This window comes from Crinia signifera, chromosome 9 (assembly GCF_055691185.1).
Source record: "Crinia signifera chromosome 9, ASM5569118v1, whole genome shotgun sequence".
NCBI classification, from domain to species: domain Eukaryota; kingdom Metazoa; phylum Chordata; class Amphibia; order Anura; family Myobatrachidae; genus Crinia; species Crinia signifera.
The window spans coordinates 89,152,237-89,172,026 of record NC_139225.1 but is presented as its reverse complement, the minus strand read 5'-3'; the positions used below and the strand labels follow the sequence as shown (position 1 = coordinate 89,172,026).

At 43.7% G+C, this 19,790-nt stretch overlaps 1 protein-coding gene across 1 annotated transcript; it reads right to left on the bottom strand.

The window, feature by feature from the left end:
• Positions 1–17,591: 17,591 nt before the first annotated feature.
• Positions 17,592–19,442, bottom strand: LOC146036885 (general transcription factor II-I repeat domain-containing protein 2A-like). The gene has a single exon (XM_083160735.1). It carries the CDS (start codon positions 19,440–19,442, stop codon positions 17,592–17,594), a length of 1,851 nt encoding a protein of 616 aa, XP_083016861.1.
• Between the last annotated feature and the right edge of the window lie 348 nt (positions 19,443–19,790).

The following is a 19,790-nucleotide window of genomic DNA, read 5'->3' as shown; positions in this document are numbered from 1 at the left end:
AGAACGGTATTGGGAGTTTATGATGACAAATACTGTGGTCTGGGGGCACATGTGACATACAGTACAAACAAGGACCTGTGGGGATATGATGATGACACACATACAGGGGCCTGGGTGTGATGGGAGGAGCATGATACCATACAATGAAACAATACACATACTTCAGCATGGGGTGGGGTCAACCAGTGGTGCAAGTAGAATTTTTTTCTTGGTGGTACTGATAGCCTCCACCAAAAATGGGCGTGGTCATGTGTCATGAGGGGGCGTGGTCACACAAAGCTAGAGGAGTGACTAAATGACAATAGTGGCATGACATCAGGAGATAGGGAATGACTGGGGGGGTGTTGGCTCTTGCTTGGGGGAGAGCCGGGCAGCTTGTGCTTACAATCGTGGAGCTTGCTCTTCATGTGGTCGGCGCCGCTCAGTGTGACAGGCTAAATAAGCAGTAGCCGGTAGCTGCATACAGCACCAATCATAATGCTGGGTGGGCAGGCTGCAAATGCATTATATTTAGACTTAAAATAAAAATAGCATTGACAGTGGGTCAGGGGGTAAGTGGTACTGCGTACCTGCAACATATTTCTTACAGGTACTCCGTACCACGCCGTACCCCCTTACTTGCAATGCTGGGGTCAACAAGGTGAAAAATATTCTGGAACCTGGAGGAGTGAAGAGATAGGAGCAGTGATATTTTATAGTACGTATATGGAAAGCAGTGTGGTCAGCTTATCTGCTGCTTTCACTAGTTCCTATAGGCTTCAATGAGGAATCACGATTTTTTTTGTTGAAAATGCTTCGGCTGTGCTATGAATGAACTGCAGGGGATATACAGTAAGTGATGGGGGTAAGCAGATAAAGGTCACAGAAGTAGTGAATTAAATTAATAAGGATAATGTACAGTACATATAGGCAGACCAGAAAGATTTATACTGTAGAACGGTACTAGTCTACAAAATGGATATATTATAATGAGTGTTATCTCAAGTTTCAATACGTCCTCCCTCTATCCAACACCAGTGATTTAAACTGACACCATTACATTCTAATAGTACAACATCAATGAGGTATACCATATCTATGTACAGTATAGTAAATTAAGAGATCTGACACCAAAATGTACCAGTGAGGATTATAGATTTTTAGCAACAAGACCACAATACCGGAGACACATAACAGAACTAATGTAGAAAGTGTGTCTATTCTTATATTTAAGTCTAGTGTTCATTTTAGCACCCGCTATCTTTGAAAACCCATGCAGTGCCTGTTCCCTGCCTGGGTGTCGATGTCTGCTGTGGTGTTTCTAGCACAGGTCTGGTTTGCATATCAGGGCTGATATGCAGACCACACGGTGCTAGAAGCACTACAGCAGTCAGTGACACCTTAGGCAGGGAAGAGGAACTGCATCGGTTTTCAAAGATAGCGGGTGCTAGAATGAACACTAAAGTCGTGTGAATGTGTATTGTGATTGTATAACTCAGGGTCATTCTTGTGGTGCAGGGTTTTTAGGCAACCTCGGCAAAGTTATACAACAATATACAACAAGTTATACAACAATACCATAGTGCTATTCAGATGGTGGCCATATTGTAGAACAACTCAAAGCACATAAGCTTACAGTGAAGCGACAGGCATTTGTTCTGTCCTTCCTTAGCATAAACAAGGCTGTTAGCTACAGTATATGACTAAGTTTGATGTGCAGCATATCAAACTTTGCAACCATCACTCGGATGAGGTAAAAGGATGCCTGTGTGCGGCATCCAATCACCTCGCAGTCCCGGCACCTCTGTCTACACTGCGTGTAGGCACCGCAGTGTAAATGGTGAAAATCCCAGATTGGACTTGACTTAGATCTGTGTTCCAAATGACAGGTCGGATCCGGGATTTTTGGTGTATAAGGGGTATTACTTGGCAGGCCCCTGTTGTGCCTTTCCTGTACCCTATAGACAACTGGTAGAGTTCTGGTAGTGCCCACCTCCTTCACTCCACCCCTACGCTCCTTGTTGTGCCTGTGTACAGCACAAACCTCACATTTCTAGTAGTTTAAATCTTCTGCCCTCACCTCCCACTCTTCATAGAGATCATTTCAGCAACCCCTCCATTCCTGTTAGTGCCCATCTTCTGCACCCCACCTCATATTACTGGTAGTGTAGTGTCCAGCATCTGCCCCCCTTTCCCAAACACACACTGACACTTGTGGCTATGCCTGTCTTCTGCATAATACTCCCAAACCCACACAAACTCTTGGACTTGCATATCTTCTGCATAACCCCGCAGCGTTCCCCTTCTCACACTATCACTGACTCCTGCTGGATACAGCACCCCCTACAGCAGTGATTACAGCAGCTCTGCTCCATTACAGATTAGGGACTCGATCACTGCAGTCTTCCCTCTCAGCGACATCGATCTTCCTGGGTGCTTTTCACTAGCACTAGCAAATCAGATGGGATAAGGACAAGGTGAACTCTGATTGGATGAATGGGCAGTGTTGGGCATGGCAATATAGGCAAGTCTTCTCGCTGAGCCTGAGCTCTCAGCTTGCTGAATGATTGAAAAATGCTATGTGTTCCTGGTTCCGCGGCAGGTGGCATGTAATAAATCAGACTGACTGACTCACTATAAATGCAGGCTGTGGTCCTGCTAGTTCCGTCTATCATTTTTACATTACCGCCGAATGGACAAGCAGCAGAGCTTCTAACCACTGCTGGAGTCTTCCCTCAATCCCATCAGCTCCTGCTCCGCCCACACCTCCACATTGGGAAGAGCTATCAGAGAGCTTAGCGGCTTGTGTCAATGCAGCACGCTGCTCTTTAAAAACCTGACACCCATGCAGCTATCAGCCAGGACTTCAGCGGCGCGGGTGTCTCACAGCGCACCAGGGGGTGGGACACTCTGCTCTTAGCAGAGAGGAGTTCAGCAGTGTGACTGTGCACCAAGGGGTGCAAGGGTGCACACAAAGTCCCACACAAAAAAGGGCAGGGCGCATTTAAAGGCTTAAAAAAGTGTGTGTATATATATATATATATATATATATATATATATATATATATATATATATAGGCAAAGCAAATGAAGCAGCACTCTCGGGTCTTGTAACACCATAAATCATAGGCAGGACACAGCGGTCTCAAGCTATGTGTCCTGCCTATGATTTATGGTGTTACAAGACCCGAGAGTGCTGCTTCATTTGCTTTGCCTGTACTATACGGATTTGTCCGCGTCCCTGGCACCCGGGCACTTTGCTGACTTACAGAATCTTGGAGTGCCGGTATCCCGTTTGATTTATATATATTATATATATATATATATATATATATATATATATATATAGGAAGTCCTTTTGCGACGAAACATGTTGGGCAGCTTCTGAAATCCTACCTCATTGCACTAAGTTAAGCCTCTTTTTTATATCACATTTTTATATTACTTGTTTTACGGTACCTCATTCCATCTATTCTTATTACTTTTATGTGGTTTTTAACATAGTAGTGTTTTTTACCCATATAGTCAAAAAAGTTTTTTTTTATTGTGTCATCTTTTTCCATTGTGCTCTTTCCTCCTATACGTGATGTTCCCATTTTTCTTATAGTGTTACATCCTCCCCCTTTTTATTAGATACATTTCTTATATATGTTTTGCATGTGAAAATACATTTTTCATACCCGTACATTTTTGCATATTCTTGTCCACTCAGTCGCCGGGTTCTTGAATTCTTTTTACTATATATATATATATATATATATATATATATATATATATATATATATATATATATATATATATATATATTCAGAGATCCAATCCATTTCTGGTATTAGAACATAAGAACCAGCACACCACCATTTTGAGCCAAAAAAACTTTTAGTTAGTTTCCATGAAGAGCCATAAATATTTTCCAAGCATCAAGCAGAAAATATATCAGGAGTACTTATCCATTCAAGGGGAGCTTCACAGCAACATAAACTTAACCCCGTGGCCCTATCTGGCGTTAACAATTGTGGGGGCCATTTCAGAGTTCAAGGGCACTATTAGGGCTCTGTGGCCCATTTAACATTGTTTCCTATGGCCAAATCGCGGGCATTGAGGCATTTAACAGTAAAATCGCGTCCAATCACAGTTTTAACATTGATCCCTATGGGAAAATCGCGGGCATTGCGTCGCACCCGTTTTTTATGTGCATGCGATGCCCACAATTTTTTACCCCCGACTTCCTGATCAGCGGGGATGCGGAAGTATGCTTGGAGCACATCTGGAACGCACAGGGAGTGCGCGCAGATGATCCTTCCCCGCGATACCTGGAAGTTCAGGCTGTCACTTCCGGTGAAGGTGGCCCGGGTGCTGGGCGGCAGGTGTGGACACATGGAGTTACAGGTATTTATTGGGGGTGGTGGGGAGGTGGCGTTTGTTACTCTGCTGTTTCCAGTTTTGGATTGTACCTTGAAGAAGGGGCGCTGAACCCAAAAATACAATGTATTCGGTGACATCCATTTACTAAAAGATTTTATCTGCAATTGGAGTGCCTTTTCATTGGAGGACTATATATATATATATATATATATATATACACACACAGGATGTGGGTCCCGGCACTCTGGCAGATGTGTTAAGCAAAGACTTAGGTGCTCTTCAATCCCGCTAGGGAGATGTATAGCATGTAAACCACTGAAGTCACTCAGATAGTGATACGATACAGATAGAGGCACTCCAGCATACTTGGTGAAAAAAAACGAGGTTTACTGTGAAACAGACGTTTCGGGGATATAGACACCCCTTCTTCAAGTGTACAATAACAATGGCATAATTTTATTTTATATTTTATATATTATTACCTTTCTCATTATTATCACGGCCTCAAAAAGAGCATTAAATACACCCATACACCTCTTTATCATTACCCTAGTCCAAATTGGCACCCATCTACACGTTAATATTTTTCCACATTTGTCCCATATAGGTGTCGCATATGGTATATATGAGATTAAAATTTAGTCAGCGTATATAACACTAGTCGTCCTGTATTAGTGCATTCGCACCAGAATATGCAGACAGCACTTATCTATAAATCATCCCAGCATTAGTCCCTCACTGGATAAGAAATAATTCTTATATATATAGGAGGACTTGTCAGTTATGGGCCATATGAGAGATGGACCGCATAGCTGGAACGCACACGAGCATTTTGGGTTGTGTAACTCGGTAGCTATGACAACACTCATCAGCTGCGTCACACTAAAACATCCCCGCTCCGCTGATACATCCAGGAAGCGGAAATACAAGCCGGGAGACACGCACAGATGGAACGCATGTGGCGTTCCTTGCGAAAGTCAGCAGACACACCCAGGAAGCGGAAGTATACTCTGGGTGACCCACATAGTTGGAACGCATGTAGCGTTTCTTATAGGTGGTAACGCTAATCCTCACCACCTGTTGTTATTATGTCAGCGATAAGCCAAGGATGTGGCTCACTGTTCCCGACCATGCATGAAGTAAATTAAAAGTCCCAGGACTCTAAAACTCGTAAAACCCACATTTACATCTCTGGTCAGTACCGGATATGACCTCATCAGAGACTGCTATAAAAGAGCTCACTGAGTACACCTAGGATCAGTCTGGTGGAAGTCTCACTAGGTAGAAGTCTTCTCAAGGTAAGGTTGCATTGGGATGTACTGGGTCATGTATCTGCTGTATCTCTGTATAAACATACTCTGAAATGTTGTACTATGACAATGAATTCTGTTTTAACAGCATGTTGAGCTACCTCTACAGTAGTTTCAACATGACTGGATTGGAAATAAGGCTAAATCATGCCACTGAAAAACATGCTATGTATATATTTCATCCTTATGTATATATTTCATCCTAAGCAATATTATTTTTTAATTGAGTTTATTATTTGAAATTCATGCCATTGAAAATCTCACTAAGGAAAATCAAGGCATATTTATGGATTAGAACTAGCTTTTAAGCTTGTTAACACACCCCAGCAAATATAGGGGACAGTAAAAAGATCCTTTGTATATAAATCAAAAATCCTCTATGCTAAATGCTAAATATTTTCCCTATAGGTATTTGTTACCTGATATCGGTTTCCTGTGAACAATAGGAAAGACCTTTCCATCAGATTGTGAAATTTCCTTTGATGCTTGGTATGTAAAACTCATGTTTTCACATGTTCCACAAATACCCTAACTAAGTGGCATTAGTGTTAATTATACACTATCTCCCAATTGATAGGCTTATAGCCTTTTTAAAGGTTGTGGAAAATCCTCACAATTAGTGGGAAAGGATCCATCTACTCAATTGTTGGATAGATCTCCTCCCACATGTGGTACGTAAGACCTTTTTTTGTATACTGCAAATATACCCAAATTAAGCACTTTAGGGCTAATACCACATAATCTCCCTCCAGATAGGCCTTTTTTGCCTCTCCAAAATTCCCCTAAAAAGGCTAAGAATAGTGAAAGAACCGATCCGGGCTGTTCCGCCACTGGACCCCATATTACCTCTGTAGGTACCATCAATTTTACATGCTATCCTCCTCATTTTTTCCTCCTAAAAACCAGATTAAGAAAATTACTTCATTTCTTTAGATTGTGGGAAGTCCTATTAAAACCAACACTTCCGTCAGTGATTGATTTTATACTGTTCTTTTTCGGTATGTACCTCCTTTATTATTGAACCTCTTTTTAACCAAAAAAATTTTGAATGAACAGTGTTATTTATATTTAACATTTTTTCTACCACTTGCAGTGCATGTGTAAGTAAAAAAAACCCTGATGAAGCCTTCCTGAAAGGCGAAACGCGTTGGGTTATTATTTTGTTGACATCTCGAAAGAACACAACAATGGAATTTTAAAAAAGAAAAACCTTTTAATAAAAGATCCTTTTTATACGAAGTTGTATGTATTAATATATGAAGTGAAAAATTACACTCCTATCAGGTGGTGGAATACAACCTAGCGCTCTCTATATCTTGGTTTCTACATTTCTTTGTTTTGTCTCCCGCTAACAGGGGTGACATATAGAGTAGCTGCTTCCTGGTGGCGCACTTGGGGTCATTACCTACTGTTTATATATATAGATATATCTATATCTATATATAGATATATCTATATATAGATATATAGATAGATATATCTATATATATCTATATATATATACATGGGGTAGCAGGTCGGCACTCCACAAAAAGACATTAGCAGTACTCCGGTGCCTGGTCCTTAAAGGAGAACGTATAAGCACTTACCACCCACACACGGTGAAGAATCCAGACCGGCACTCAGCAGGGTTGAAGAAAGAGGATTTTTATTCCATAATGTGCAGAAGTTACAAACAGCAGCTGCACCCGACAGCCGTTTCAACCGGGCTCAGCCGGTTTTCCTCAGGGGTGAATGTACACCATCACTCGTGCACTATTTAAATGCACAAAGTGCACCAACATTATTCAGAAATGGACCAGCTGACAGCAGCCTCCTTCCGGCCATCTGACACGTGGGCGGGTGTAGGCGCGTCATCGGGAATCCCGGGGCGGGTCAGAGCGCGTCATTCGTAGAAGCCTCCGGCTTTCCGATAGGGCTATTGGATCCCGCTATGTGTGTACACGTATGTGCTGCGCTGTATGGCAGCTAGAGGATAGCAACCTGTGGGCAGTGCTGCGTGTGGGACAGTGCAATGATGGACCATGACAGTGTTAAGGGATGTTCAGCTACGTACAGCCGGTGACTAGGGTGGTACTGGGGAAATATCAGGTCACAAGGACCCCGGTACTAATGTGTCAGAGAGCAAGAACAGAAGGAGCGTGCTTGTCACTGGTCACGGTACGTTACATAATGACAAGAGGCAGGTCAAATGCATAATCTAAGCACACGGCAGTGCTGGACATAGTAAATTACACTCAGCGGTGTCTGTCCCGTCCCATCAGGGACATGTAAACCATATTGTAAGACCAAAGTACCGTCAAGACCAATCAAGTTCTAAGCAACGGTTATATAGGGTTAAGTAAGGGAAGGCACACAGCGGTGCCCACATCAACCCATCAGGGCATGCTAGTAGAATTGCAGATTCTGACAACATAAATGGTAACCACGGACGCTCGGCGGCGCGTGGTACATAGTGATAATGGCACCCCAGTTAACAAGACATCCATATGCAATGTCGTGTAGAGCACCCAAAACAAGCCAGCATAAAAGAACGTCCAGAACAGTGGACAGCAAGTGTCATGAGGGTCCGCGAGGGGGAGATGAAGGGGTAGATAGTCACAAAAAGCAACTCATTTTGAAGTCTTCATTCAGACCTCCTGGTGCCAGTGTGTTTAGTCTGTAGATCCATTGTAGCTCTCTCTGTAGGAGCAATTTATCCCTATCACCACCTCTTCTCAAGGGTGGGATATGGTCCAGGATGGCACATTTGAGTTGGTTAACATTATGTGACTTCTCCAGGAAATGTTTGGCCACAGGTAGGTTCTTCAGTTCACTTTCGGTGCTGAGGCATAGATTGCCCTTCTTGATGGAAGACCTGTGCTGGCTTAGTCTCTCTTTAAGCATTCTAGATGTCTTGCCTATGTACAGTAATTTGCAAGGACATTGAAGCACATAGACAACAAATTTGCTGTTGCAATCTAGGTGGAATCTGCTCGTATACTTAGTGTTACTTTGTGGGTCTGTGAAGCTTGTGCCTGTCAGTAGAAAAGAACAATTTGAGCAACCTGCACATTTGTAGGTGCCTTTTTTGCGGTGTAGCCAGCTTTGTATTGCTGGCTTCTTCTGTGTGGAGTTTGTATTCACCAGAAAGTCCTTAAGATTAGGGCCTCGCCTATAGGCAAATCTTGGCGGATGCTTGGGTTCCATAGATAGTGTAGGGTCCGTAGCGAGCAGGTTCCAGTGATCTTTTACCTTCTGCCTGATGCAGCCTGAGGCGGTAGTATACGTACTGTATAGGTTGAGTCTAGTATCTCCAGTGTTCGTTGGCTGGACTTTTTGTTGCAGTAGTGTTTTACGTTCAAGTACTGACACTTTTTCCAATGCTGCCCTCACATCCCTTTGACAGTAGCCCCTCTCTAGGAATTTCAGCTTCATTTTCTCAAGTGCCGCAGGGATTTCTTCTGGGTCTGAGGTGGTTCTTATCACTCTCAGCAGCTCTGAGTATGGTAGGCCCCTCTTAAGGGGTTCAGGATGGTAGCTGTCCGCATGCAGTAACGTATTTTTGTCTGAAGCCTTAGTATAAATTTTTGTAGTGATCTTGGTTCCATTAAGGGTGAGGGTAGTATCCAAGAAATGTATCATTTTATCACTAAACGTGATTGTAAATCTGATTGTCCCTGGTAATTTGTTGAGATGATCCACAAAAGCCAGGAGTCTGTTTTCACCCCCTGTCCAGAGGAAGAACAGATCATCTATGTATCGTACATACATATAAAGGTCTCTGCCATAAGTTTCATTCCCTGTGATGTGTCTCTCTTCATAGTCGGCCATAAATATGTTGGCGTAGGATGGGGCCATGTTGGACCCCATCGCCGTTCCTTGTCTCTGAAGATAGAACCTATTATCAAACAGAAAGTAGTTCTTGGTGAGAATGGTTTCAGTAAGAAGTAGGAGGTACTCTATTGGTGGTCCCATGTAGTCGTCACAGTTGGACAGTCTATTCCGACAAGCCTGTATACCATGTTCATGGGGTATATTCGTGTATAGGCTCGAGACATCTAATGTGACCATTAGTGTCTCTGGTTGTATATGTCCAATTGCCTCGATTTTCCGCAGAAAATCTGGGGTATCTGCGATGAAGCTTGTTATTTTCTTAACCACCGGCTGTAGGTCGACATATTGCGAGAGAGGCTGGCATAGCGAGTCTCTTGCTGATATGATCGGTCTTCCCGGTGGTGCAGTCAGGGATTTGTGTACCTTCGGCAGAGTGTAGAGTATGGGAATCTTTGGATGTTGTTGGATGAGGAAATCGGCTGTTTCTTTAAGAATATAGTTGTTGTTTCTTCCTAGTACAATTATTTGATCAATGGCTTTCTTGTATTGCCATGTCGGGTCGTAGTCCAGTTTCTCGTAGCAGGTGGTATCAGAGAGCTGTGTTAGAGCCTCTGCAGTGTAGTAATCACGGTCAAGGAGCACAATTCCTCCTCCTTTGTCCGCCGCCCTAATGATCAATTCATTGTCATTTGATAGGGTTTTGATCGCCTCTTTCTCTTCCCTGGTGATGTTGTGGTGAGAGATTTTCTGATTCTGTATAAATGGATTAGTGTCCCTCTTGAGTACCCTTAGGAAAGTATTTATTGATGGGTTCAGTGTGGGGGGATCGAATGTGCTTCTACGTTTAGATGCTTGTAGTTGTCCAATGCTGGCAGGTGTCATCACAGGTGGTTGTGGATTTTTTATGAAGTAGTCTCTCAGGCGGAGCTGTCGTCCAAGCTTGAACATGTCCACCTGCCACTGGAACGGGTCTTGTTTCAGGGTGGGGACAAACGACAGTCCTCTGTTTAGTAGGGAGCTTTCAGCCGTTGTCAGTGGGTGTTTGGAGAGATTGAACACAACCGTTCCTAATTTGGCTTTTGGGGTTTTCTTTTGTTTTTTCTCCCACCTCTGCGGGTGGGTACAAGGTTTTTTTTTGGAGGCCTTCTGTTATGGTCTGAGCGTGCCAGGTAACCTGTATCCCCTGTACTTGTGCTCGGTGCGTCCGAATCGCTCGCTGAGGTATGGCTGTCCAAATCTGTAAACTGTGCTGGTTGTCGTCTTCCTGGGCCACGTCGGAATTGGGGTCTCGGTCTCCTCGTCTCAACCCTTGAGAACCAGGGGTAGACACGGTTATCCTTGTAATCCAAACGCACCTGCTTATACTAATTCTTTTTAAATTTAAGGAGATTTTCCTTAAATCGCTCAATTTCTTTATTGAGTTTTGTCAGCAGTCCTTTTGTTGGATCTTCAATTTCTTTGAAAGGCTCAGTCTCTTCTAGTTCAGCTATTTCAGTTTTGATTATTGCCAAGTCGGCTCCAGTCTGACGCACCGAGCACAAGTACAGGGGATACAGGTTACCTGGCACGCTCAGACCGTAACAGAAGCCCTCCAAAAAAAACCTTGTACCCACCCGCAGAGGTGGGAGAAAAAACAAAACGAAAACCCCAAAAGCCAACTTAGGAACGGTTGTGTTCAATCTCTCCAAACACCCACTGACAGCGGCTGAAAGCTCCCTACTAAACAGAGGACTGTCGTTTGTCCCCACCCTGAAACAAGACCCGTTCCAGTGGCAAGTGGACATGTTCAAGCTTGGACGACAGCTCCGCCTGAGAGACTACTTCATAAAAAATCCACAACCACCTGTGATGACACCTGCCAGCATTGGACAACTACAAGCACCTAAACGTAGAAGCACATTCGATCCCCCCACACTGAACCCATCAATAAATACTTTCCTAAGGGTACTCAAGAGGGACACTAATCCATTTATACAGAATCAGAAAATCTCTCACCACAACATCACCAGGGAAGAGAAAGAGGCGATCAAAACCCTATCAAATGACAATGAATTGATCATTAGGGCGGCGGACAAAGGAGGAGGAATTGTGCTCCTTGACCGTGATTACTACACTGCAGAGGCTCTAACACAGCTCTCTGATACCACCTGCTACGAGAAACTGGACTATGACCCGACATGACAATACAAGAAAGCCATTGATCAAATAATTGTACTAGGAAGAAACAACAACTATATTCTTAAAGAAACAGCCTATTTCCTCATCCAACAACATCCAAAGATTCCCATACTCTACACTCTGCCGAAGGTACACAAATCCCTGACTGCACCACCGGGAAGACCGATCATATCAGCAAGAGACTCGCTATGCCAGCCTCTCTCGCAATATGTCGACCTACACCTACAGCCGGTGGTTAAGAAAATAACAAGCTTCATCGCAGATACCCCAGATTTTCTGCGGAAAATCGAGGCAATTGGACATATACAACCAGAGACACTAATGGTCACATTAGATGTCTCGAGCCTATAAACGAATATACCTCATGAACATGGTATACAGGCTTGTCGGAATAGACTGTCCAACTGTGACGACTACATGGGACCACCAATAGAGTACCTCCTACTTCTTATTGAAACCATTCTCACCAAGAACTACTTTCTGTTTGAAAATAGGTTCTATCTTCAGAGACAAGGAACGGCGATGGGGTCCAACATGGCCCCATCCTACGCCAACATATTTATGGCCGACTATGAAGAGAGACACATCACAGGGATAGAAACTTATGGCAGAGACCTTTATATGTATGTACGATACATAGATGATCTGTTCTTCCTCTGGACAGGGGGTGAAAACAGACTCCTGGCTTTTGTGGATCATCTCAACAAATTACCAGGGACAATCAGATTTACAATCACGTTTAGTGATAAAATGATAAATTTCTTGGATACTACCCTCGCCCTTAATGGAACCAAGATCACTACAAAAAATTATACTAAGGCTTCAGACAAAAATACGTTACTGCATGCAGACAGCTACCATCCTGAACCCCTTAAGAGGGGCCTACCATACTCACAGCTGCTGAGAGTGATAAGAACCACCTCAGACCCAGAAGAAATCCCAGCGGCACTTGAGAAAATGAAGCTGAAATTCCTAGAGAGGGGCTACTGTCAAAGGGATGTGAGGGCAGCATTGGAAAAAGTGTCAGTACTTGAACGTAAAACACTACTGCAACAAAAAGTCCAGCCAACGAACACTGGAGATACTAGACTGAACCTATGCAGTACGTATACTACCGCCTCAGGCTGCATCAGGCAGAAGGTAAAAGATCACTGGCACCTGCTCGCTACGGACCCTACACTATCTATGGAACTCAAGCATCCGCCAAGATTTGCCTATAGGCGAGGCCCTAATCTTAAGGACTTTCTGGTGAATACAAACTCCACACAGAAGAAGCCAGCAATACAAAGCTGGCTACACCGCAAAAAAGGCACCTACAAATGTGCAGGTTGCTCAAATTGTTCTTTTCTACTGACAGGCACAAGCTTCACAGACCCACAAAGTAACACTAAGTATACGAGCAGATTCCACCTAGATTGCAACAGCAAATTTGTTGTCTATGTGCTTCAATGTCCTTGCAAATTACTGTACATAGGCAAGACATCTAGAATGCTTAAAGAGAGACTAAGCCAGCACAGGTCTTCCATCAAGAAGGGCAATCTATGCCTCAGCACCGAAAGTGAACTGAAGAACCTACCTGTGGCCAAACATTTCCTGGAGAAGTCACATAATGTTAACCAACTCAAATGTGCCATCCTGGACCATATCCCACCCTTGAGAAGAGGTGGTGATAGGGATAAATTGCTCCTACAGAGAGAGCTACAATGGATCTACAGACTAAACACACTGGCACCAGGAGGTCTGAATGAAGATTTCAAAATGAGTTGCTTTTTGTGACTATCTACCCCTTCATCTCCCCCTCACGGACCCTCATGACACTTGCTGTCCACTGTTCTGGACGTTCTTTTATGCTGGCTTGTTTTGGGTGCTCTACACGACATTGCATATGGATGTCTTGTTAACTGGGGTGCCATTATCACTATGTACCACGCGCCGCCGAGCGTCCATGGTTACCATTTATGTTGTCAGAATCTGCAATTCTACTAGCATGCCCTGATGGGTTGATGTGGGCACCGCTGTGTGCCTTCCCTTACTTAACCCTATATAACCGTTGCTTAGAACTTGATTGGTCTTGACGGTACTTTGGTCTTACAATATGGTCTACATGTCCCTGATGGGACGGGACAGACACCGCTGAGTGTAATTTACTATGTCCAGCACCGCCGTGTGCTTAGATTACATAATGACAAGAGGCAGGTCAAATGCATAAAGTACCGTGACCAGTGACAAGCACGCTCCTTCTGTTCTTGCTCTCTGACACATTAGTACCGGGGTCCTTGTGACCTGATATTTCCCCAGTACCACCCTAGTCACTGGCTGTACGTAGCTGAACATCCCTACACACTGTCATGGTCCATCACTGCACTGTCCCACACGCAGCACTGCCCACAGGTTGCTATCCTCTAGCTGCCATACAGCGCAGCACATAGTACACACATAGCGGGATCCAATAGCGCTATCGAAAAAGCCGGAGGCTTCTCCGAATGACGCGCTCTGACCCGCCCCGGGATTCCCGATGACGCGCCTACACCCGCCCACCTGTCAGACGGCCGGAAGGAGGCTGCTGTCAGCTGCTCCATTTTTGAATAATGTTGGCGCACTTTGTGCATTTAAATAGTGCACGAGTGATGGTGTACATTCACCCCTGAGGAAAACCGGTTGAAACGGCTGTCGGGTACAGCTGCTGTTTGTAACTTCTGCACATTATGGAATAAAAATCCTCTTTCTTCAACCCTGCTGAGTGCCGGTCTGGATTCTTCACCGTGTGTGGGGGGTAAGTGCTTATATATATATATACAGATAAAAGAATGGGCACTCAGGGACTCTTTGCAGGGTGAAAGGTGGACTGGTTTATTCAGTCAGATCGTCAACGTTTCAGGGTCTCCCCCGTCGTCAGGACAAATACAGTGGTAATGTATACATATATGGCAGTAGATGCACCAGTACACTGGTTTATTTATACAGCACTAGATGCACCAGCAGCGAGGTATTATATATATATGGCAGTAGATGCACCAGCAGAGATATTATATATATACGGCAGTAGATGCACCAGCAGTGTGTATTATATTTACGGCAGTAGATGCACCAGCAGAGAGGTATTATTTATACGGTAGTAGATGCACCAGCAGAGAGGTATAATATATACGGCAGTAGATGCACCAGCAGAAAGATATTATATATACGTGGCGTGGAGGTCAAAACAAAAGGCTACAGAAAACCAGCCAGGTCTCAGTCCAAGAACAAATAGATGACTCTATCTTTAATTTGTCATAATGCACCTTGATGCCTATTGAAAAACAAGTACTGTCTAGGGGTCTTAATTTTGTCCCGACGAATATGGTGGACCCCTTCCAATTAAAGATTGAACAATTTAAATTGCATCGTCATCTAAAACTCAAAGAATATTTCCAGGACAAAGCGGAACCAACCAGCGGTTCAAACCCATTACCTCCTGCCATTCGCAAGAAATCTAAGTTCGACCCCTTGTCACCCAGTCCGTCAATAAAAACTTTAAATCGGATGAAGCCACAGTGTCCTTTTGGTCATTAAGTTATGTATCATATTCCATCATAATTGGATGGTTTCTCTGTATATGTTTATATAGCAGTGACGTGCGGTGGTGGCTGTGAACGGAGAGGCACTATCACAGCCACCACCGCACCGCAACCCCCCCCCCCCCCGCGCGGCTGCCGCCGACACCCGCTGCCCCCCTCCTCCAGCGGCAGGCAGCATCCATCCCCTGCCGCAAACCTCCGTCCCCGCCCGCTGTAACACCCCCCCCCCCCCCCCCACGCACCTGACACTGGCGCCGACAGCCGTCCTCTGCTGCCACCTCCATCCCCGGCCGTTTGACTCTCCTCCTCCCCCCCCTGAAAACAAAATTATACTCACTGGGCAGGGGAGAGGGGAGCAGCAGCCACACAGGCAGGGAACCGGGAGCCAGCACAGGTCACAGCATGGGGTGAAGGGAGCAAACGCGGCACTTTCGGAAGTGTACATGACAGGGGCTGCTGTGATTGGCCAGCAGCTGGATCTGCTGTCCAATCACAGCAGTCCCTGTCAATTAGGCACTTCTAGATGTGCCGCTTTTAGTGTTATTTTTAATGGGCTTTTTAGCCCACTGCTTAGCCCTGCCCCAAGCCCCGCCCCCCGCTTCATCCCCTTGCAGTTCTGTTTGGGAGGCACGCTTATCGATGCCTCCCAAACTAGATTAATTAATTCAAACCAGTAAAATAATATAAAGAAAATACTTATGACACAGAATATGTGTCAAAGGTATATTCTTTGTATTATTTTAAAACAAATTGACAGGGGAAGCACTGCCTCCCCTGCCTACCCTGACTGCACGTCCCTGTTATATAGATAGCGCTAAAGGTTACTGTGTGATTCTTCTTTCCACTGTTCTTTCTATGGGTGATTGACAAACACCTACCACATTGGTTCCTATCTGCATAATCTATATATAGATAAGCGCCACTTTCCGGAGATTTTTTTGAAAAGGATGATTGAACACGACACAGAGAGGATTCTCTCGTCCACTTCACAGTCAGGTCCAACTTCCCAGCTTCAGAATGCAAAGCCCTCAAGTCGCTAAGTACCGATGTTGCCATCACTATCCGCTCGGCAGACAAAGGGGGAGGGCTGGTGATTCAAAACACCACCGACTATCTGCGGGAAATTTCGCGACAGTTGTCGGATGATAAAGTATATTTACCACTTACCAGCGACCCCTCCTTGGCCTACAAACGTGAACTTGATAATATCTTGGAAGCGGCAGTTCGGGACTCTGTTATTGATTCAATTACAAAGGAGGCTTTAACAACCCAGCATATCTTTGTTCCCCTGCTTTTTACCATCCCCAAAGTCCACAAGAGCTTGGTGGACTCCCCGGGTAGACCCATAATTTCTGCCCGGGGGTCGCTCTACCAGCCGGTGTCAATCTTCCTGGACAGTTTCCTACAGCCGTGTGCTCAGGATCGCATGACTTACCTCAAGGACACCAACACGCTGTTACTTAAATTACAGGCACTGGGGCAAGTACCTCAAGATTGCCTGCTGTGTACCGTAGACATCGCGAGTCTCTACACGTGTATTCGTTTTGAGGGATTTATACAGTCTCCGAGTGCCGCTCATTTCTGGATCTTATATATACACAAGTGGACCAACGGCCCAGCTTGCAACGAGAAGGCACCGGAGCAAGGTAACGCCTCAAACTTGGTTAACCCTGTTAGTGCCGGTTCTAGTGACTATATATATATATATATATATATATATATATATATATATATATACACCATACAGTGCAAATTCAAGCAGCGGCACTCCCAGGACTTTTAAAAAAAACTTTAATGTGATCCCGACGTTTCGGGGAGCTGGGTCCCCGTTTTCAAGGTGTAAAACAACAATCTGATTGTTGTTTTACACCTTGAAAACGGGGACCCAGCTCCCCGAAACGTCAGGATCACATTAAAGTTTTTTTGAAAAGTCCTGGGAGTGCCGCTGCTTGCATTTGCACTGTATGGTATCCAGTTATTCCAGAGGGCACCCAGGCTGGTTTCCCATTCCAGGGAGTGCCGGGCTGAAAATCCACTATATATATATATATATATATATATATATATATATATATATGGGACATAGGCGAATCTAGAATTATGGTAATGGGTGGTCCCAGATCCAGACACAACAGTAGGGGAACCTTTGCGCGGCGCAGCCGCGTGGCAAAAAGGGGGCGTGGCCTCATGGGAAGGAGGCGTGGTATCACAAAAAGGGTGTGGTACTACACTTTAGACCAGGGGTGGCCACACTTTCGGACTTGGGGATCTACTGTAAATGTAAAAAATCTTTTGGGATCTACCATAGTAAACAATCATAATGCGATACATAAACAAACAAAACATTCATTTTAGGCTCTAATGAAAGGGTGTTTTACACATTAAATTATTGGCAATGTGAAGTTGTTGCATGAGGCTGCATGTCTTGTGTTAACTCCCTAAACGACGGTTCCAAGCTAGTTAGGCACATATGAAGGCAGTATTTTAAATGCTCATCAGTCATACGACTTCTATATCTTGATTTAATTATTTTCATTTGTGAAAAAGCAGATTCACAAAGGTAGGTTGACCCAAAAAATGCCGTCAAATGAAGAGCTACTGATCTCAAGCATGGATACAGTTCTGCACTGAGTAGTTTCCAAAAATTATTATCAGAAGCTCTTGCTTTCAAAGGGATATCAGATTGCAGTTTTAATATTTCTTCCTCTACATTTGATGTATTCAGATTGAACATAGAGGAGATATTACCAGAAATGTCAGCAATGTCAACATCAGCAAATGGAAATGACATGAAGGCTAGGATAGGTTCAAGCTGCTTAATGTCCTGAAATCGCCTCTCTAGTTCTTCCCAAAGATTTTGGATCTCAGCACAGAATGTATCATATGTGCTGCTGCTCTTGGGATTCTTGTCTATCATTTTCTCAAAACTGGGAAAATTCCTCAAAATTCCCTTTGAAAGCTGTGACTTTAAAAACTGCAATTTTGATTTAAAAGCATTTATTGAACTTATTAATTGGATAATATTTTTATCCTTGCCCTGAAGTTCAAGGTTAAATGCATTGCAGTGACTGGTTAAATCGGTTAGAAAAGCTAGCTGTAGCAACCATGATGAATCATGCAGCTGAGATGGACTTTCTCCAAGTGATTCCAAGAACTCCGTTATTTCAGGCAACAAGGACTGGAATCGTTCTAAGAACTGCCCCCGACTAAGCCATCTTACATCATTATACAACAGCAGGTCTTCATATTCAGCCTCACTTTCCTCCAGTAGAGTACGGAAAAGTCGTCTTCGTAAACTCCTTGCCCGAACTGAGTTTACGATTTTCATTGCAATGTCCATAACATCATCCATGTTTAAAACTTTAGCACACAGTGCATTCTGATGTATAACACAATGGATTCTTGTAAAATCAGGAAAATCCTCATTTTTTTTACATAGTCCAAGAAACCCATTATTCTTGCCAACCATGGCTGGGGCTCCATCTGTGGCAATGCACACTAGTTTGCTAAGAGGAAGATTATTTTCCTTGGCAAAATTCAGAAAGCCTTGGTAAATGTCTTCACCTCTAGTTTTTCCCTTCATAGGGATGAGAGTTAAAAACTCCTCCATACTACTCATATCAGGAAAAACCATTCTTATAAACACAATTAATTGTGAAGTATCCACTATATCCGTGGATTCATCAAACTGCAAGGAAAAGTAACAACAGTTACTGATGTGTTTTCTCACTTGCCTCTGTAAGTCATTGCCAATTCCCTCTACTCGTCTCACTGTAGTTTGACGAGATAGTGGCATATCTCTAATTGCTTTCAAGATGTCATCTTTATTTTTAAATGTTTCAAATAAAACACTTCCAGCACTAAGGAAAGCTTCCTTCAACATTTCACTGTCCTGGAAAGGTTTCTTGTGTTTCACTAAAATATTTGTTATACGGAAAGATGCTTCAGCTGCAGCCTGGGACTGCACAATAGGTTTTGTGAATGTGAGCTGTTGCGCTCCTAAATGAGTTTTCAGGGATTTCACTTTAATCTTCCTTAGTTCACTGTTAGGCAGAAAGTCTTCATCATATTTTTGATGCAGACTTGAGTAATGTCTCTGTAAATTCCCCTTCTTCGCCAAAGCAACCTTAGCATGGCATATTAAACATATGCATTTGTCTTTAAACATTGTAAAAAAAAAATCATGTTCCCATTCTTCATGAAAATGGTACGTTTTGGGCCTTTTAGAAACACTCATGCTCAGCAAGTATGCTAAAACACAAATTAAATATAAAAATGTATTTTAGAATGAACCCAACAGGGTACACCTGTGTTTTTAGAGAAATAAAAGCCAGCAGGACCAGAACGATTTTAGAGCATCCAGATCCCTGGATTTTTTAGATAATACTAGCCAGGAGGCTCAGAGAAATTAGGATGCACCCAGATCCCTGGATGGATTTTTCAGATAACGCAAGCTAGCAGGCCCAGAATACTTAGGACGCACCCAGATCCCTGGATGGATTTTTCAGATAACGCAAGCTAGCAGGCCCAGAATACTTAGGACGCACCCAGATCCCTGGATGGATTTTTCAGATAATGCAAGCTA